The sequence below is a fragment of the Gallus gallus genome, chromosome 2 (genome assembly GCF_016699485.2).
Source record: "Gallus gallus isolate bGalGal1 chromosome 2, bGalGal1.mat.broiler.GRCg7b, whole genome shotgun sequence".
Taxonomy (NCBI): domain Eukaryota; kingdom Metazoa; phylum Chordata; class Aves; order Galliformes; family Phasianidae; genus Gallus; species Gallus gallus.
The window spans coordinates 65,089,297-65,111,450 of record NC_052533.1 but is presented as its reverse complement, the minus strand read 5'-3'; the positions used below and the strand labels follow the sequence as shown (position 1 = coordinate 65,111,450).

The following is a 22,154-nucleotide window of genomic DNA, read 5'->3' as shown; positions in this document are numbered from 1 at the left end:
CCTTCAGTGTTTTAATTTGCTGAGTGCAAGCAATGTCCTGTAGTTCTTGGGAATATGTTGAACAGCACGGCAATATTTTGTGTCTAAATAATAAATGTAACCATTTATTCTGTGATGCTCTGTGGAGTGGCTCAATCTTACTGAGCCCCCTGCTCTTCAGTAAAGTCTTCTAGAGCCAGGACTCCCAGAGAAGACTGTAAAATACAGAGGTATTACCAGCTGTCATGGTTACTGTATGGATAAAATTATTGTGTCATATGGGGCTTAACTATTAATTTAGAGAGCAAGATGAAGGTGAGAGCTGCTTCTTCCTTAAAATTTGTTTGCTTTATTCAGTTTGTTTTTTTCTTTTTTGCTCATTTACGCTTAAAACAAATGTTCCTTAAGAAAAGTGCTTATCTGCCTTAAAACTCAAAATAAACTTTCTTTTAAAAATTATTTTAATTAAAAATGAAGAGCAGAGAAATGCTTTTTTTTTCCTGAGCTTCATTTTGAAGTAATTAGACAATTAAAAAAACTACAGCCAGAACGCTGTTTCTGAACATCAAACTACTTAAATATTCAATGTAATTCTTGCTGCACTTGCAAATTTTGCAAGCTAAATGAAAATATGTTGTGTTTGGTGCTTTACAGTGAATGACAGCTTCTATAGCCCTGGGATTAAAAGCATTTGTACACAGGGAAATGTAAAAAATGCTTTTCACGTATCATATGGTTGTATACACTTGAATTTACATCTGTGTAATGTTTTTATTGTTAAGTAGACAAAAAAACAAAAAAGCAGTGAAGTGATGGCTGTAAGTCACAGTGCAGTTATGAATAGTATAATTGCTAATCATAGAATCACCAAGGTTGGAAAAGACCCACAAGATCACCCAGTCCAACCATTCACCCATCACCAATGGTTCTCACTAAACCATGTCCCTCAACACAACGTCCAAATGTTCCTTGAACACCTCCAGGCTCGGTGACTCCACCACCTCCCTGGGCAGCCCATTCCAGTGCCTGACCACCCTTTCAGAGTAGTAGTATTTCCTAATGTCCAGCCTGAACCTTCCCTGGCGCAGCTTGAAGCCATTCCCTCTAGTCTTATCACTGGTTACATGAGAGAAGAGGCTGACCCCCAGCTCACTACAACCTCCCTTCAGGTAGTTATAGAGAGCAAAAAGGTCTCCCCTGAGCCTCCTCTTCTCTAGACTGAACAATCCCAGCTCCCTCAGCTGCTCCTCATAAGGCCTGTGCTCCAGACCCCTCACCAGCTTTGTTGCCCTCCTCTGGACACGCTCCAGGGCCTCGATGTCTTTCTTGCAGTGAGGGGCCCAAAACTGGACACAGTACTCGAGGTGCAGCCTCACCAGTGCTGAGTACAGGGGACAATTACTTCCCTGTTCCTGCTGGCAGCACTATTTCTGATGCAAGCCAGGATGCTATTGGCCTCCTTGGCCACCTGGGTACACTGCTGGCTCATGTTCAGTTGAGTCAATCAATCAGTACCCCAAGTCCATTTCCTCTACACAGTCTTCCAGCCACTCTGCTCCAAGCCTGTAGCGATGCCTGGGGTTATTGTGGCCAAAGTGCAGGACCCGGCATTTGGTCTTGTTGAATCCCATCCCATTGGCTTCAGCCCAGCTATCCAGCCTGTCCAGATCCCTCTGTAGGGTCTCACTACCCAAAGGCAGATCGACACTTCCAACCAACTTGGTGTCATCCGCATACTTACTGAGGGTGCACTCAATACCCTCATCCAGGTCATCAGTAAAGATATTAAACAGGACAGGCCCCAGCACCGACCCCTGGGGAACACCACTTGTGACTGGTCGCCAGCTGGACTTAACTCCATTAACCTCCAATATTTTCAATTTTCTGAATTCTGCATGTAAAATTATCAGATAAGATTCAAATCAATCGGAATCCTGATGCTGAACTTTAAGAGAGGGAAGAAAATTTGGAAGTCTTACTGTATTTGCTCTTCCAAATGTGTTCTGTCTCCATTTGAAAGTTCATTGCCTCCAGAAAAATACTTTGTGACTGTCACTTTAGGCTACACATACCTGCTTTTGTTGGAACTGTTTCTGTAGACAAATAGAACATTTCAGAAATGATCAAAGAAAATCTAATTCTTGAGGCTACAGCAAATGTTTGAATTCAGAAAAATTCTCTAGATAAATCATGTAATTGCACATTTTAAGTTCCTTATATGAAACAGATCCAGAAAAAGCCCCTCAGACAGAACTGGAGTGCTAATAGTTGTTATCACCCAAAGAACGTTGTCTCTGCCCCTTGTTTTCAAGACCGGGCCTGTCTAATTGTCAACAACTCTTACACTGGTTAGGATTTGGCTTAATTGAAGGGATGATCTTGGGGTTAAGGCATTACCTCAAAAATTAGCAGTTCAGTTATCTTGCAATTTTTTGTCTCTTGTTTCTATGACCTGTTTTTCCTCATATTTAATGGCTAGAGAAAATTGTTCAGGATAAGAACGCTTCGTAAATGATTATAAGAACTAAAACCTATCAATTATAATAAGAGCCTTGACAACAGACCTGCATTTGGCAGCAGTGCAGAGCTTGCCCTTTTCTGGCTCCACCACTCTGTGATGTCAGGTGGTTCTCATCCCTGCTCAGTGGAGCTTCAGATGTATGCGGAGCTCCTGCACTTCACAAAGTTTAAGGTTGGTCTTTTGGGAGCTCCACAGGTCTGGAGTTCTCTGCCTGTATTTGCATATAGCATACCTTAATAATGCTGTAATGCTCTAAATGTGTGTGTTTTGTGTGCATCAATCTATGTTTTTAACTTTCACATTTAAACATATGCAGAAAGAATAACTATGCATTTTAAATAATGGCTGATGGAAGAAAATTCTTGCCTCGTTGATCAATAGAATGCAAGACTTGAGTACCTTCTCCTCACAGAAAAAATTGCATCCTGGTACAGAGAACAACAAAATCACTGACTTTCCAAAGATTTTGGCTCTTTTTCAGTCTACGCCAGGTGGTTGCCAGAGTTTGACAAATGATTGATTTGGTTTCAAAGGATGCTTGAATTGCACAAAGTGTTTTTCATATTAGGAAAGACATGGTCATTTTTCCCCACAAGTTTTAAGATTTATCGTCTTGCACAAGTGTTGTAAATTAGTTTGTTTGCTATTTATTTTCTCTGTATTGCTGTAATTGGTGTCATTAGTTGAAGGGTGAGTTTTACGTATAATTAGAGGGATGGCCTTTTATACATACACCTTTTATTTTTTTAAACACTGCTACAGGACTGCAAGTCAGATGGGTAGACTGCTACTTCCCGTTTACTCACCCTTCCTTTGAGATGGAGATCAACTTCCAAGGAGAATGGCTGGAGGTCCTGGGCTGTGGCGTCATGGAACAACAGCTGGTTAACTCAGGTACTGAAACTCCTTTACTTCCTTGACTTCTCTATTAGCAAACACTTCCAGTGCAATCAGTTTCACAGCCTGAAATGCCCCCTTCTCTCCTGGTGAGTGCAGGCATCTCTGTTAGCAGCTGCCACAAATAGTCCTCAGGTGGAACGCTTACATGCTGTGATTTGAGCATTACCTCTGAGTGCGTGAGCCGGAGCCTGCAAACAGAGAGCTTGTCTTCTACTTTGTGCAAGAAAGAGACAGATGGATCCTGGCTTTAAAAGAGAAACTGATGAATTGGGGTGTGTATTTTTCCTTCTTCTGAGGGGAGTCATGTGCGTGCATAGTTAAGATTTTAGAGTTTTATAATCAAGTAACATACCCTCGTATGTAGAATATGAGAGTGCTCCCATATCTCTAAAGTGTAGAGGGAGGTGACTTCTTTCATATTGCTATTTGGCTGCTGGGTAAAGGTAGGGTGCTTTTTAGCTTTGATTTGTTTCTTTTATTCCCAGATTCATTGCGAATGCAGTGGCTGTAAACTGCTGTAAGAGCATCATCATTTATTTTAATCGGATTTATTACTAAGAAATGTCACCTGATGATAAGCTTTCAGAAACTTATATACGAGTATAAAGGAAAGAGAGGGGAAACTGATGTGTTTTTCTGATTATTTTCACATTGAACATTTAACATACTTGTTTTTTCACTGACGGACAGACAATAGTCAGTTCTGCACAGGGCAGTGCTCAGACATCTGTCATTCAGTACTGTTTATTGAGAGCGGACACCTTATGGAATATGATCCGTGTAATTCTTACAAGCGTGCTTTCATATAGTCCTGGTATACTCACTTGATTTTGTTGCAGTTAGTTTGCAGATCTATTGTATTTTAATATGTCCTGAATTCTTTCCTTTGGTCCAAGAACAGTAACTAGAAATTATTATTTGGCACTGCTTATATTTTTCAGTTTGCATATATTTGTGATATATATATGTGATTGTTTTCCTTTAAAAAAGATGAATCCACTTCTAGAGTTTCTCCCCATTGGGTTAATGCCTTATGCTAATGTTCTTTCTCAGGCTACTGTGTTCATGATATGGTAAATCCTGCACAGGTTCAGATCAGCTTCAGAAGTGAAAGACTACTGTGTAATATTATTTTAATGAGATGTAATATGCTAATGGCCAGGCTTTCTTATTTTAAAGCTTTTATGTTGCTCCGTTCTTACGTTTAGGTTCCAGTGATATATGGGTGGAGAGCTAAACTGTGACCTCTAAACCACCACTGGATGTTTGCACACGTGTGTATGTGAATGAATGTGCCTGAAATGCCAGCAGGCAGGTTTCTACAGCAGTCAGTGTTTTCAATTTAATGTGCCTCAGCTCTTTTTCACCCCTCTGAATTATGGCCTTGGAAATTATACTCCTGGACCAAAACTCTCCTAAATATTAATCATAATTCTAGTTGTCCAAGAAAGCATGGATTTAATAACTCAACTGTAGCTTTTGAATGACTATATTATTAATCGAAGCAGCAGCAGAAAAAGGAAATATTCCTTTACTTTATTAGCAAGATATTTTTAGAAGGAGTTGCACTTTCTGCAGCCACACTTCTGTTTTTCTACTCCCTCTGGTAACTCCCTGAAAAACAGGCAGCTACAAAAGCTGAGTCTAATGCATATCAATCTAATTTTTTGAAGCACTGATATTTGTTTGCTGAAAGTGAGGAAGAAGTGTGGCCAAAACCTGTATTGGCTAACAGTTTATTTGTTTTAAAGTAACAATGTGGGCAAGGTAGTTCACATTTTCCATCAGGTAAGTCTTCCTTGTCTTCTGCTGCACGGAATGTTCTCTTCTTTTATCCTTTTTTACAACAGTTTGAAACCCCAGTAGGTTCCTGGCATGCTAAGTTACATCTATTTATGGTGAGGCTAAGTTTGTTCTTACTAACTTGTAGATTTGTGTGTGTGTGTCTTGTGGCAGCAAGCTGCCTTTGCCCAGAAGTGAAAATGCAGAAATCCAGAAAGAGGATTTTCTGTGGAAAACGAGGAATGTAAGAATTTTTTCCTATCTCCTTCATCTTTTTTTGCTATCGGGACTGTAGTGTCTTCCAAAACCATCTTGCACTTTAACAGTTTCTTATCTGCCACGTTTGGAACATCCCTAGCACTTCCAGCATCAATAATTTATGGGTATTAACTGTTACTCTGGTCTCATGCTTTCAAGTCTTTGAAAGACCAAAGTTTTAATGTTAAAGCTTTAATTCTAAGCCAGTACAGATCAACAAGGAATAAGATTTTCATCAAACTTGGGAAGGAGACCTGTGACTTCCAAACAGCTCTTTCTTTGCACCATTTGTTCCAAATACTGCCTGTTCACTTGTGTAAGAGGCAGCATTATTTTGAATTAATGGATATTTACAGCCAAAAGAAGCCAGGGTGGGCTACACAACATAGATCTGTAATCTATTTATAGAGGAACACTAGTGTTTTCTTCTCTTACAGTTTGCCCACTAAAAATAAACTTCCTTTACTTCAGATAAGTATCACGTTGTCTAACATTATGTATCTGTCCTCAGTGCTGTGACTTACACTACAGACGTATTTCCCCTTATGAAGGACTAAACGCTGGTGCCTACACCTTGCTGCTCTGTATGTCTCCTTTGTCAAATGCCCAGGAACAGGCACTGCAAATTGCCTGTTCACATCTCAATCTCTTCAAGGACTCTACTGGAAAACACCTCTGTAGGGCTGAATGAAAGAAACATTACTCATTTTTGGATGGCTAACCTTGTGCTGAAGAAATATTTCACTGGTGTGCCAGTTCACCAGGTAAATACAGAAAGATCTTTTTATGGCGTACTGCAAAGCTTGGTGATAAAAGCTGGCAAATAAACTGATGAATTTGCAGAAATTTTAATTTTTTTTTATGTCATCCATAACATTTCTAGTATCTTGGAATTCAAGATTTTTTTATGGTTTCTTTTTTTTTCCTTGATATACTGTTCAAATACATTTCTGTAATATAGTGTTTGCTGGCAAGCATCACTTTTCATTCCAAGAGAAAATATTTATTTTTATAAGGGAAAGGAAGATAGCTTTTGCCTTCAAAATCCTCACTTTTTTGTTGTTGTTGTTGTTGGTTTTTTTTTTGTTACTGCTTGCGTCTATAAGAGTGGTTTGTAAGGCAATCAGAAACAGTCAAAGCAGAAGTGCACGTGCCTGCTGATCAATGATGGCTGTAATTTAAACAGGCAGCATAGTTGATTTATTTATTTATTTCCCAATTTTGTTCTGTTTCTTAGATCACAGAATCGTAGAATGGCCTGGGTTGAAAAGGACCACAATGCTCATGTAGTTTCAACCCCCCTGCTATGTGCAGGGTCGCCAACCAGCACACCAGGCTGCCCAGAGCCACATCCAGCCTGGCCTTGAATGCCTCCAGGGATGGGGCATCCACAACCTCCTTGGGCAACCTGTTCCAGTGCGTCACCACCCTCTGTGTGAAAAATTTCCTTCTAATATCTAACCTGAACCTCCTGTCTCAGTTAGATACCTAAGATAACGAAAGAACTGACGAAGCCTTGTGGTTGGATTACAAGACAAAGTCCTGCATCAGGGCCAGGATGTTGGGCCATGAAGAGCTATTTCTTTATGCTGACAGAAGGTCCTATCGCAGTGACATCTCCCTGCCTGATCTTCCCCATAGTTCTTTAGGGTGACCCTTATTCTCCCCACACAGCAAATCATGATAATATTGAAAGACTGTCAAGATTTTTAGTCTTAATTGTAGAATTCCATTCTCACTATAATGCCTTCATGGAAGTGGAGCTAAATTTGTTAAATTATTTTCAGAAAAAAATAGTACTTTGTTAAATTTTCTGATGCCTTAATAACTTTATGAAGGAATCTTTGTTTGATTTCAGTCACTTTTAAATGGAGTGTGATAAAGACATTTAGTACATGTAAATAGAAATGGATTTGTGATAGGGAAAAACTGGTGAATCTGTTTAAGTGTATTGCAAGCGCTTTGCCTTACCTGTTCACCTGCTGTGCTCTTTTTCCTTTTGAGGTCTGTGAAGATACTCTGTAAGCTTCTCTTTTTTTTCTCCCTCTGTATACTTCTTAACACACTAGATTTCTAGTTTCTTACATAGATCCGCACAGTGTAGATGTGATAAAGAACCAAAATATGAGAGGCAGCAAAGCAAAACAGCACTTTTTAGTGGCAATTCATTGCTTTGTCATAGAATCATAGAATGGTAGTATTGCTGAGGTTGGAAAAGACCTTAAAGTCCATCAAGTCCAACCGCAGCCTAACCAGACGTCATAGGCGACTTCCACAGTGTTTTACACCACCTTTGAAGTTTCACATTCCTAATAATTTAAGCCAATTTAGGATTTGCCCAGGGAGAGATAGCAGGCCTCTTTCTTAGTTGTTCACTGCATAGTGGGGATTATCTGTTCATCTGAACCATTCCCATTTTGTGTTAACAGTGAGTAAGGTTTCAGTTATCTTCCTGTGTGCACTGGCAAATAAAATCTGCTAGGCAGCATAACAAGCATTTGCAATAAAGCCAATGCAGCTACTGAATAATCTTGTTTGCTTTAAAGGAAGTCTTCTCTCGCCAAATGGAAAATATGGAGATATTTACTATTTCTAACAGTGATATTTACTATTCTTGAAAGCAGAAGTAGTGCATGCACCCTATGACTGTTTTTATAACGTTGTTGAAAAAATATGCACTTACTGCAAAGATGCACAGAATTGTAGGGATTGATGTTACATGTTCCCCTAAGGCTGACAGTGCTAAAGTAGAACAATTATATGGTAATGTGAACGTGGGGGATCACTATTATAATCTGATATTTGATATGTATAAAATCTAACTTATGGTACTGTTTAATTTTTCATTTTTATGTGCTCTTTTTTCATCTTAAACTGCACCTGCATACGTAACTTTAATAGGAATGTTATAGATGCTTTTTAATGCAAAGCCAAGTTATTTTTATTCTGGATAACAGCAGAAAAACACAGAAACTTCACAGTATAGTAGCAAGTACTCTCAGTTTTAGTTCTGTGAAGAGGAGATGAGGAAATTAATGTCAGTTAACATCACATAAGGTATTTATTTCTGTGCTTCAGGAGTTTACTATTCAAGATTCACAAAGACTGTGTTCATTGGTGGGTTCAGAAGTTCCCAGGTCTGTATGGAATTCCACGTTCAAAACTTTTGAGTACAGGATGCTGCTTACTCAGAGGCTGTGATCATCGTGTTGCTTAGTACCTGTGAAATTGGAAGCAGTTAGGGTGTGATCCTTTGCTGATTGAAATCAATGGCAATGTTCTTGGTGTTCACTGATGCAGAATATGTTAGCTTGGGACAGAAACATGAAAATTTGACAACTAAATTTTACCTTCCAAACCAAGAAACAAAAAGTCTCCCAACTGGAAGAAAAAAATAAAAAAAGAAGACAGAAAGGATAATTCCGTAATTTTTAGTAAGGCTCTCTTCCTGGTGTTTCTGAACTTCTGATGTTCTTCAGGAAAATAACCCAAGGGTGGCATGTCAGATCAAGCCTAAGTTGGACATGTCCTGATATGCTGTCTCATACGGTATCACAGGCAGATGCTTAAAGAGCGAAACAGGACATGGGTCTTCTGATATACGCTTGCAGCTCTCAGCTTCCTGAGATGAAAACAATACTTTTGTTTTTATTGCTTCCATTAATTTGTTGAAGTGCTATTTTGAGTCCCAGGAAACCTACAGCATCTTCTTCTGACCTTGTGATCTACCAGTCACAATGAGAAGAGACGCATGGGTAATAGTTTCTTTTCCTTGCTTATGCCACTCGTGATTTGTAACTCTCACTAGTTATTTCTTCCCAGGCCAAAGGATGCTGTCATACAGTCGCCTCCTGTGTGGGAGCTGATCCATATGTTTGTGATCGCTCTTATCTGCATCTTTTCCAGGATTTTGCCGTAGGAGGCCTACATCTACTGTTCGATTTGTGGGCATACGGTGTTTTTATACACCAGCATAAAAAGTTTGCATTCTTTTTTCCTTTTTTGATGGTTCTTAGCATTCATTTTGCAATACTTACCCTTAACGAGCCTTAAGTTGAAAAATGAAGGAAGGCTTTGTATGAGAACTGTGGTAGATGAACCCTTTGGTCACTGCTGGGTGCTCAGCAGCATTCTGTAAAACAGATGTTTGGCTCTGGGTGTGAGCTCAGGTTGGCGTTGTGTTTCCTAGGGTTATAAATTATGAAGGCAGCCATATTTAGCCTATCAGTAGGAAGAGCTAGAAAGACTTTTTTGTGGCGTGTATACGCTTTTCTTCCTTCCACATCGGAAAGTAACATTGGTGTTTACAATCTTAAGAAACAGCTCCCTCCCTTTTTTCGTTCTTTTTTTTCCCTGGTATGGACAGGAGATTGTCAAGGCCTTAGTGAGGAAATGAGTAGGTAGTGGGCCTGCAGTAAGACTTTGACCAGAGCTTTATGTCAGCAGTTTGTATACAGTTACAGTTTTAAAAATTGCTGTGCAGTCTTGGCCTTCAAATTGTGTGTGATATCCTGAATTTATAACAAAGGTGGTTTCCCTGCTACTGTACTTCTGGTTAATTTTGTGTATACTTTCCATGAAGAAATTGTCAACCTTGTCTAAATGTCACTGTGAATCAACACTGCTGAACAGAAAGAAAGGAATTTACCACAACTTTCGCAGATCTACCTTTTGAAACAAAAACAGTGAAGCTTATTTGTCACCAGTAAACTCCTTGGATAAACCTGATTCTAGACATGTAAGCTTTTTTGGCTTTTGGAAGCCCTGCTATTGATCAGCAGCAGGACTTTATTCCAAAATTTAAATAGTACTTGGCCCAGGGCTGCCACCTTCAGCCAAATACACATCTTGACGTGTCGAACTTGCTTGGCTGTAACACTGCAGTGAATACATTTTTCTTTAATCATTTATTGAAGATCCTCAAAACTGTACGAAGGGAGTGAGCAGTTTTAAATACATACTCTGCCCACTCCTTTTGTTTTTTGCAAACGGGTCATTAGGTTTGGACAGTCTTCCTGGGCAGTAAATTAGTAATTAACAGAAAAATTATGTCAGTGTTACCTTGTTGACATAGAGGGGAGCTGATTTTTTTTTATGAACGTGTTCTTAAATCCAATTTTAGTTAAGGGTGAGTTGGTTTCATATATCAATCAGCAGGAGGTGTTTTGGGGAAGGGGAAATTTAATATCTTTCATCTAGCAGGTTTTTTTTTTTCCTGTTTGGCTTTTGCCTGGTAAATTGCATTAAAATGTTGGAGCAGATGGTGCTTGTGGCTTAAATAGTATGCAGACCCATGTTCTGTCTATGCTAACAGCTCTCTGTGGGGACCTTGAAATAGTTAAAGCTGTATGTGTGTATATGGATAAAGCGTATAAGGGTAAATATAATGCATTTAAAATACATTCCTGCAACGCTTCAAGGTGAAATTGAAGTTACAGAGGTCTATTGCTGTCTTGAGCAGCTGGGGCCTCCCAAGAACGTGGGATAAAAACGAGCATGGGGGATGCTGGGTGGGCTGCAGTTCTTCCCACACAGTACACCAAAGAGATTTAAGTCTGCAATGCAAGCTTCACAGTTCCCCATCACAAACCTTCCAGTGTTTGAAATCTGTTCTTTTTAGGTCACTGTCTGTCTCCTATGCAACCACATTGCTGCAGTACCTGGACGTCTCCCAGTCTTTTCTGTGCTTATTCTCCCGAGACGGTTATGAGCTAGGGAAGTGTCATCATCCCTGTTTTATGGCCTGGAACTGAAGTGCACAGGAGACTGACATGCACACACACTCACACATGCACACTGTAGACAACGGTGTTAGCTGCATCAGTGAGAAAGTTTGATTTCTTACAGTGCTAATATACCCATAGAGATAGGAGATCTACCACTATACTTTGAAGGCATGACTCAGGGCTTCTGGATCACTCTACCAGGGAGCCTCTCTCTGTGACTGACTGCAGGGGGAGCCTCCTCTCCTGATTTAGGCAGGTAAGTGAAGGTAAAGCAGTCAGTGTTTCAGATTAAATGAAATTAATGGGAAATTAGGAAGCAAATGGGTTTGAGTGACTTCTGTCTGTGACAGAAATGTGAGCTGAATCCAAGCTGAAGGTTCATATCTCAACTTCTGAGTTACCTTGGTCTCACTCTAGAGATTACATCGGCACATACACATATTTACCTATATGTATGTATGTGCATATACTCACAGAGACAAAAAACAAGTGACCAAATAAATACAAAATGAGACAAATGTGGCTTATCATTCTTGTTGTGGTTCTCCCCTCCCCATTGTAAACATAATGTCAGGTTGCCACAGTTGGCTAATTCCAGAGACACTGCACTAAACTGGCAGCCACTGAAATTTTGCTCTGGCTGGTCAGATATAGAGCTGGTGTGGAACTGTACATTTTTAGGGAAAGGCATTACTGAATGTTTGTCTGTATTCTGCAACATTTTGTACAGATACCTACAAGTGTATGCTCATGGCACATGTAGAAAAATGCGTGCCAAAAACAGTAAGTTAAACTTTAATTTCATTTTAAACTTTGATAAGTTTAAAAGGGAATAAGTAATAGGACGGAGGACCCAATTTCCCTCCAAAATTCATTGTGATCCAGCCTCTTTCTGTACAAGGAGAGGAGCTCTGATTGTAGTCACTTAGGTGGCTTTAGGAGGCCTGTGTAAAAGCCCTGACATGTAAGTTGAGCTGCTTGTTGGGGTTGGGAGAGAAATTATCTGCCCTTAATTGACCACACATCTCTTGACTGGAAAAGGGTCACCCATAGCCGGGGGCAGCAGAAATGTCAGCCACTTTTTCAACCTCTTTGTGATAACAGTTGGCGACAGCTTCCTTCAGGATCACAAACCTAAGTAACTGCTTGTATTGCAGTCCAGCAAAGGGAATTGATAAAGCACTGTTCCTTACTTTTTTTGAGTTGCACTTAAGCATTTTTTTAAAAAGTTTTTGCAGAAATAGACAGTAGGATTTATAGAAAAGACCAGGTTGGAAAGGGCCTTGGGGATCATCTGGTCCAGCCTTTCATGTTGAAACCAAGACCTGGGCAAGATTGTCTAACACTTTGTCTAGCTAAATCTTAAAAATCTCAAGTGCTGGAGAATCCATCATATCCTTGGACAGGTTATTCTGGTGATTGATTGTTCTCACAGTAAAAATTTTTCCTCTTATATCAAATTGGAATATTCCCAGCACATTTTGTATCCACTGCCCCCTTGTCTCTTACATGTGATCCAGACTCTCAGGAACATAAAGGTTTGAGTTCTTAAAGAGTATTTTTAACTTGGATTGACTCTTATACAGAAAATCTATTTCTTCTATCTCCCGTCTTTCCACTGGAAGAAGAAATGGGGGGAGTTTATTTCCTACTTTTGCTCGAAGATTACCAGTTCGATTTGATATTGTGTTGGCTTCTTTTGAGCTGGCTTAGAGGAAGTCTTGGTCCTGTCTTGATAAACCAGAACGTAGAGGTGAATTGCACAGAGTTGATGCTGTGGTCGATTAAAGTACATTAATCTGTTACCCATGACTACACCACCAAGTCTGATGTGTGTACTGTGTTATAAAATACCTTTCCTCCACCCTTCCCTTTTTCTTGTCAAAAAACTTGCCTGTTGTCTCCTCCTTAATTTACAGCTCTATTTTTAAAACTGTTTTTTCATCAAGTTTTTCATCCAGAAGGAACCCATAAAATTTTTGAAATGTTGCTTTCTCTGATTTTATTACCTTTGACAGACTCATTATGTATGTTAGAGCTGGTGTTCTTCAAAAGAATTAGTATAAGCTTACTCTCAATCTCTGTGTGTTTGTGTAGAACGAACAAATGTAGTATTCCATTTTATGACAATTCTATTACACCTATTTCTGGGAAATGCGTTATTTATTTGCAAGGATATTTTGTGGGGAAGTAAGTAGAGGATTGGATTTTGAAGTGAGTAGTTATTATAGAACTTGGATGGCCGTTTGAGTTTGTGGCTCCATATGATTTTGCCAGCTGAGTAGTACTGTCAATAGATTTAGAGGATAATTTAACTTTCATGGTGCAAGACCACATTTTTAGATGAAATCTATGTTCCTTATCTTTGCAATTTAGGAAACTACTTTGTCTTCATGCTTCATTTTCTCCTGCCCAAAAATGTATGTGGAAAAGTGTTAAATCAGTCTAACATCAATCTTGAAACCAGCAAGAGTAGTTATTTGGTTGTCTGGCACATGGTACTTCTTTCCATCTAGCAATGAAAGAGTTTTCTAGCATGTGAACCTGATTTTAGTCTATTTGGAATCTAAAAAGGAAAAAAATGATATGATAGAATGCATAGTGTCATCTTCTAATGTTTTTATTGCATTTAAAACACTCTGCCCATGTGTATGCATTGCCTCTCCTTCCCTTTAATTTTTTTTTTTAAATCAAAAGTAAATTAAAGGTTTGGTAATTCAGTGTGATTTGTCTCCATAGGATCCAGCAGGGAGAAACTGAGCACCATAGAGAAGGCTAAATAGTATAGTTTATTAAGCAACTCTGAAGAAGAATGTGCTACTCTTGAAAACCTTGAAGAGCAACAATTTATAGCACAGAGAAGGTGTTTCCCTTGCCTTTATTTATGCAAATGAAAATACTGCCAAATAATACTGTTGAATTACCGCACTGTTATTTGATGAATGCTGTTTGGTTTTAATCGGCTAAGAGTTAGTCCAGTGAGTCTAATATAATTCCTCATCAAGCTAGGATACCCCATGGGATTTTTGTTGTTGTTGCATTGTAGTATTCGTTTTTGCTATTTGCAGAACATTTATCAGAACCACCCAACTGAGGGTGGGGGGGAGATTTTACTGGCATACTTCTAACTGTACCTGAGTGTTACACAAAACTCAGCTGAGACAGTTTCAATTCAGCTGAGATTAGATCACTCATTTTGGGAAGTATTTCTCTTTACTAGATTGCAAACACAGACTTAATTTCTTATTTCTGGAGGGAGAAATTTTGCTTAGGATGTTGTGCATCGCTTCTTGTCTTTAAGATTTCTAGCTGCTGCATGGAATGAATGAATGCAGTTCTCTTGTGTGAGTGTTGGAGGCTGAATACTCTTACATTTTAAGAAAATAAGAGACTATTGACAGTATATGGATGATTGGCTTTTCCACCTCTGTACCATTCATCAAGATCTTCGTGTCACTGAGTTGTGAGGCACATGTCTTTAGGGGGTAATGGTTGGTGGGGAGGAACCTTTGTGTTTCATATAGTTTATAGAGACGTGGAATAGCCCGAGTTGAAAGAGATCCACACAAGGTCCAATTCCTGGCTCCACACAGGACCACCTAAAGATCAGACCCCGTGTCTGTCATTATTGTCCCAACACTCCTTGAACTCTGGCATCTGGGGCCATGCCCACAGCCCTGGGCAGCCCGTTCCATGCCCACCGCCCTCTGGTGCAGAACCCTTCCCTAACCCCCAGCTGACCCTCTCCTGACACAGCTCCACAAAGAGCAGAGCTCAGTGCTGCCCCTTTGCTCCCCATGAGGAGCTGCAGCTGCCATGAAGCCTCCCCTCAGCCTCCTTTGCCCTGGGCTGAGCAAACTCAGGGACCTCAGCTGCTCCTCAGACACCTTGCCCTCCAGACCCTTTTCCATCTTCATAGCTCTCCTTTGGGCACTCTCTAATAGTTTTATGCCCTTCTTATATGGAGGCACCTAAACCTCTGCCCCCAGTGCTGGAGGTGAGGTTGCATAGAGCAGAGGGGACAACCCCTCCCCTTGCCCAGTGGCAGTGGTGGGCCTGATGCAACCCAGGGTAGGTTGGCCCTTTGGGCTGCTAGGGCACACTGCTGACTCAGCCAACTTGCTGCTACCCAGAACACCCAGATCTCCTTCAACAGGGCTGCCCTGCAACCTCTCATTGAGAGAGTTAATGGTGATTTCCCGCTGATCTTGCCACTGTGGTGACAGCGGTGTAGGTTGAGCCAGTGACACCAGGCTCACGTGCCTCATTTGAGCCAGAGGCTGGCAGGATTGGCTTGCCTGACTGTCTGTGCGCTAGCACCTCACGATCCACTGCTAACCACGCATGTGAGCTGTGACTGGGGAAGTTTGTTTGAATGGTGTGTAAGCAAATACGGAACTCCAGAGCCAGAGTTCGGTCACCGCTCCTGCCAGCAGAATGGCCTTTTTATGTAGTTATAAACTCAGACTTTGTAGAAGTACCTAAGTCAGCTCTGCTGATTTTTGTTTATGACTTGTATTATAAAGAATAACTTAGCTTGAATCTTGCTTGATTTCTTCTGCAGTTGGCCTGATTTGCTTTGCAGTTCATTGTTCACAACAAGGAGATCTCTATGAGTAGTAGAGAAGATAGAACATACAGCATTTGAACGTGAAAGTGTTGGGAAGGAAGTGATTATCCTGTGAGAGGTGATGACATTTCTAGAGGGAGGGAAAGAATCTGGAACAGAATTGGCTCCTCTGTTCTACTGGAGCATTTCCGTGATGTAGTTAGGGGTTGGGGATGGCCCCTTCCAGGTAGTGTACCAACTAGTTACAAGCAGAGTTTGCTGCTGCACTGAAATGAGTCAGGGAAAAATGTCAGCCTGCATTAATGCTTCTCTCCATGTAAATAACCATGACAGGTTACTAATAGATATTACAGCAATGTCTCCTTTTTCCTGAACAGAACAGATGCCATAAATTATGTAGTCTGATGACTATGTAGTGAGAATCAGTAATAAGGTTGATACTAAATATTCTGTCATAATTCCACTAAACTTCTGTATGTAACAACAAATAGAGAAGTAGCCATGGAAGTAATCTGGTACTGATCTTGTTTGGGGGCCAAGTTGGAGGAGAGGCTCAGGGAGGAGGCTTGTTGCTTTGCTTTCTTCTGACGGCCATTTAGATTATTTAAAAACCTTAGCTGAATGTTTGAAAATCTCGTCTAGCTCTGTATTCTCTGGGTCAAAATTTGCTTCTATCCAGAAAAGGAATAAAAAATAAAGTTTCCCAACAAAGAGCCATAAGCTGGTGGCTATAACTTTGTCTCTCGTCAGCTCCTACCCCTGCAACATGCAATAAATTTAATCTCCTTTTTTTCTTCAAATTGTGAGAAGATAGGAGAAATAACAGAATAATCAGTCTTTTAACCCTGAGAATTGCTGCCCTTCTTATTCTGAAGCTGCTCATTCAACAGCACCAGTTGTCTTTATGCAGATGCCAGAGATTAATGCTGAGATTGTAGCGTAGAACTTCTTCTGCTCTCAAAAACAATAATTAAAGTGAGTTTACTGAGTTTTCTTCTCAAACAGTAATGGATGCAAAATACCTGTGCTGGCTGTAACAGAAGAAAAGTTCATAGGATTGATTTAAATAAAGCAAGAGACTCCAGTTAGGAGTTCAGCTTTAACTGTATGGGTCGAAAAGTTGTGAGTTCTTCCAATGAATGAGTACAGTGAGGGGAATCCTTTTCTCCTATCAGTTCATGTTTATTTAGCATCATTCACAAGTGACAGTTAAACTCTTGACTGCAGTCCTTTTTCATTTTTGAGAGGATTTGTTCTTGATACTGCCGCATGTATTACAGTAGAAACACTAATTGCCAAAATCTCTTTGCTACTGTATTACAAGCTGTTGTATTACAAACAAGATGGGTAGAGCTACTCATCTGTACAAGAGCTAAATTACTTCCTGTTCTTATTGAATGAAAGCTGGTGATCTGAAGTAGGAGGATTCTTCCTGTACTGGCACTTGCTGCTGTTATTTTTATTTATTTAATAGAAGCCAAAGTTCGTCTTGTAAAGGAAGGGGTACTTTCCCAAGGGTTATCTGCTCACAGAAGGCAGATTGTCCTGTGTCCGCTCTCTTGAAGTTACTTATCTGAGGTTCTAGTCATTTTCAGAGGAGGTTTGGTACTTAAGCTAGATTGCAGCTCTTGTGTGTTGTAGGCCCATGTGCAGGAGGAACTAAGAAAGTGCATTTACAGAAAGCTAGAATCCACGTTATCCATCTAAAGGTGCACTCAGTCATGCAATAATTTAAAACAGTATTTATGTATTTTGTTTGTGTTGCTTTCAGTTTTCACATATCAGTAGTGAACTCAAGCAGTCTGTGCATAAGCATTTGCCATGTTCTGTATGTGGCTGATTGGCCAAGCTGTGAGCAAAATTAGACAAATGTTGTAGCACCCTCTGCAGAGTTTTCTGAGCTGTTCTCTGCCATATATGTGGCTTTGCTTTTTAGTAGTACCCAGTTGATGATGGGGATGCGCTGGTGAGTTTCTGTTTTCTTTAAATGTGACCCTATGAGCTGCTGTCCTGCTGGGACAAGAAACAAGCTGCTGCTTTGTTTAGACAGCTTGTGAAGCTGACCAGAGCTGCTTCTAGCTCAAAAATGTGTTTCTGTTTTTCTACTGTTAATTGATACAAAATACTCTTGATAAAAGCAGACCTGTACAGAAGGGACACAGAGAAGGAAGACTGTAATTTAGTGAGGACTGTAATTATAAGACTGTAACTTAATGAAAAACGGATGAAGTGGTTTTTGTGGTGTTCCATTAGTAGTTCTGTATTTGTCACCTTTGAGGCTCTCACTGAAGCACAGTCTTAAAAACAGGGGAGTGGGAGCAGGAGAATTAAGAATGTTATGTTACTTTACATTAGTGGACGTAGTGTTTACACAGACGTGGCTGTTCACTGCCCCTTTAATATGTAACAAACCATTCACAATCACCTTTACCGCCCTGGGGTTTTCTACCAGATACACCTGCCCACCTGTGAGAGCAGGTTTGCATTGTTTTCTTAGACTAAATTAGCATAATTGTTCTTGGGGATGGAAAAGTCCAGTCACAGTCGCCCAAAAAAAGCGCAGATCCTTTAGTCATTTTCAACAGGCAGCCTCTCGTCTTCATTACTTTCCACCACACCTGCAGATGTGATACTGTGCAGCAAGAGAAAATCATTAATTCTTCCCTTGAAAAGCTCAAATTTGAAAAAGCTAGTGTTCCCCTGCAATGACCTCCTTGCTGCCTTATGATACTCAGCAGGAAGAGAAAATCAGTAACTCTTTCCTTGAAAGGCTCAAATATGAAAAAGCTGGAGTTCCCCTGGAGTGACCCTTTTGCTTCTTTACTCCCACCTCCCTTTCATTATCTCTTTTCACAGGGCTTGAATAAAAATGCATACACCTTAAGTTAGGGAAAAGCTCTGCAGCTGCACAATTCGTAGATAGAGTTTAAGGAAGGTGAACTAAGGGGCATTGAATCTGTAATTTCTTTTATGTGTTCTTCACATTTGTGCAAGACAGAGCTAGCAGGGCCTTCCCAGGCTCTCTGGAGACACCCAAAAAGCTTCATAGCGGAAAGGAGTAATTGTGGCAAGTATGCTGGCAGCTGAAGGACGGCCCCAAGATGATTTTCAAACCACAACTGAGGAAATTGTTGAGGAAGTGTGACAGCAGGGGAGATACCTGCATGAGCTCGTGAGCTCTGTTCTCTGCTACCTGTAGGAGACTTGTACAAATCTGTGAATTCAGTGGGCTTGAGTCTGTCCCAGGGCTCGCTTTTCTCCTGGTTCCAGACACATGGCTTTGAATAGTAAAAGCGTTTGAGAGGTGATTGAACACCTCTGTTGAGGGCCTGAGCCCTGATCCGTTGACTTTTTCTTGCTCAACTACCAGTCTCTTTGGGTAGAGTGACAGTTTTCGTTTTGATAATCCACTGTGTGGACTTACTTGCCATGTCTGCAAAGGTGTTAAGTGGGAGCTGATGTCTTTCTCTGAGAGAGTGAAAAAGCATGAAGAGGCTCAGTGTGGGGTTGGGGTAAAGTGCTGTATTAGAAATTAGTGTAAGGAGTTCAGTGTTGGTGAGAACGGGGAGTGAAGAAGATGGATTCGTGGTTCCTTGACAGCTTAAATTTAGACACTGTAGCAGCTGTAAGTGGAGCAGAGTAAAAATCTGAGGAGTCAGTCCTGGGTTTTTGTTTTTCTTTGTTTCTGATATGAAATCAGAGGGTTTTTTACCTTTGTTTTTCTAAGGACATGTCAACCAAAAAAGGCTAAACATAAGATGTGAGGTCTGATGGCTTGAAGGGTGTGTATGGAAGACCAATGTTCTCCTGAGACCTTGCATTCTTCTTTTACTATTCCTTACCCTTAGCAGACTTAAAACTTCCAGAAGCATAGTCCTACGTTACTGAAAAACTCCTCACTCACCATTCATTAGCCATAATATAAATTACCTTATGTCATGGTACTCTGGCACCAGTCCAGACTTGGATAATCTCTTACAAATTCTGTAGTTTGGAAAAAAGGTTAACGTACAGATATGCTAACACTGTGGCCTCCTCAGCTGCTGAAAAGCTTCTATCATTTGAATCCTCTGGTTGATGAACCCAGGGGGAGCGTGGATCTAGGTATATGGGAATAGCATAATTCTATTAATTAATCTCTTAATTAAGCAGTGCTTCTGGCTGTCCTCGGTGACAGAATTGTGACTAATCCTTGTTCTGCTTAGATGCCCTCCATTGGTTAATAGTTACTATTATAACGATACGGCAATATAACAGCGCTGTTATATTGTATTTTTCATTGGCATGCCTTAACTGTTGATTTTTGTTTGTTTGCTTTTGTTTAATGAAAGCTATACTGTTAGCCTTGCTTTACAGCAGAGGAAATGGTAGCGTGACTCAGTGTTACTTGTCCAGTGTCACCTTGCCATTTACTCTGAAAGAGATCAGCTCTCTTTGGTAGTTTGTTCTCAATAAGGGCAGTATTACTGCTATCTTGTCACCTTCCTCTTGGAACATAACTTTTTGCTTCATGTATTTCTGTGTTCTTTTACATTACTATATCGCTTTCTGAATGTTTTAATCTTCTGACTCAGAAAGTTTGCTAATGCTGGGCTTGTCTTTTGTTGTTCTTTTTTTTACTTCAAAAGCTCCAGGTCAGAAGAAGCAAAACAAACACTGAGTAAAGTCTAATCAGGGAGTAGACACCCTGAGATCCCCAGGGTTTTTTCTAATAGCCACAAATTTTCTTTCCTCGATGACTGTTCTTCCCTTTCTTGTAACATGTGATTGGTGTACTTGCACTAATGCATTGCTAACGGTTTGGAAAACCCTCTGAGATTACTTGTTACCAATTCATCTAGAATTCTACAGTACACTGATTTCACTTGTCACATTATTGTTAATAGATGCTGCCAAACTAGGGCTGTGGCATGTGACAAGATTTTCTCTGACTACCAGAGTTACGGCTGCTGAAACATCACCTGTATTACTATATTAGACTTTCTGTAGCTGGCAAAATACCAAAGCAGGTACATCCTTAGAGCCAATCTTATTATAAAAGATTCCTATATATGATAAAAATGAATAGTGCTTCAACTTGGTTCTTCAATGTGCAGATTTTTTTTTTTTTGAAATATAGTCAGTTTTCTATCTGCAGAATGGTATGTAATTTCATACACTGATATTTCATTTTGTCTCTGCCCGAGTGATCAGTAAAGTAATTATATACAGTATGTACACTTTTACTGCATTGAGTAAGATCAGAGCACAGGCATGCCTACTGCTAATAATGGATTTTATTTGGTTTTGTGGTTGTTTTTTTCTGCACAGAAGTTGCATAACTGGATGGAAGTACCAGTGTCTACGTTAAATCTATTCAGTAGGATTTGCTTGAGCTTCACATCTTTGTCACCTTCACAGTTTTCTTCAATTTACCTATGTACAAAATGGAGATAATAGCATATTGACTTTCTGCTGTTGTTTCAGACTTGATTAGCACTCACAGTATGTCATACCTACAGATGGAAGTCAGTCAAGAGGTGCAAAGTAGTATGGTTGTGAACAAGTACAGTGCGTGGTAGAACACGGTAGCCCAATTGTGGGTATTAGTGAAGTGTAAGCAACTCGTGGCAGAGATGCCAGAGGCCAGCAGCTCAAGGGAGGTGATCCACCCGCTCTGCTTTGCCGTGTTGTGGCCACATCTGGAGTACTGTGTCCAGCTGTGGGCTCTTGAGTTTAAAAAACACAGGGAACTACTGGAGAGAGTGCCATAGAAGGCCACAAAAGTGGTGAGGGTCCTGGAGAATCTCCCATATGATGAAAAAGGCTGAGAAACTTAGGACTGTTCAGCCTGGAGAAGACTGAATGGGGATTGTATCGATGCTTAGAAATATCTAAAGGATATCCAGTGGATGGGGCCAGGCTCTCTTCAGTGGAGCTCAGTGAAAGGACAAAGGGAAGTGGGCACAAATTGGAACGCAGGAAGTTTCATAAGAACATGAGGAAAGCCTTACTTTGGGGATGACAGAGCACTGGAACAGGCTGCCCAGAGAGGTTGTGGAGTCTGCTTCTCTATTCAAGACCTGTCTGGACACTTTCTTGTGTGACTTACTGTAAGGAGCTGCTTCAGGAGGGTGTTGGACTTGATGTCCAGGGTCCCTTCCAACCCCTATAATTCAGCGATTTTTTGACTTGTAAGCAGATATTGAACAGTGTGCAGCAGGGCTGCCGTAGCACTGGGATTGTGGGCTTCAGAGAGAGGTCCAGCCTTTGACCCTGAGGAAATCCAGAACTGGGTAGTCTGATACAGAAGCCAGTTGTTGATGAGAGGTAATGATAGAATCTTGTCCCTTTGTAAGATAGCGTCACCTAGCCAATGCTGACTACATTCCAGCATGCTTAGTTTGGGAAGGTCAAATACAAACTGGCATGCTGCCCT

General features: G+C 40.4%; 1 protein-coding gene across 31 annotated transcripts in view; it reads left to right on the top strand.

Annotated features, from left to right (window-relative positions):
- Positions 1-22,154, top strand: part of FARS2 (phenylalanyl-tRNA synthetase 2, mitochondrial) — a 239,355-nt gene that overhangs the window by 68,806 nt on the left and 148,395 nt on the right. For all 31 annotated transcript variants that reach the window (XM_040696299.2, XM_040696293.2, XM_040696298.2 and 28 more), the window contains one exon: positions 3,263-3,394. In XM_040696299.2, the coding sequence (XP_040552233.1) occupies positions 3,263-3,394 (132 nt within the window). The remainder of the gene's footprint in view (positions 1-3,262; positions 3,395-22,154) is intronic.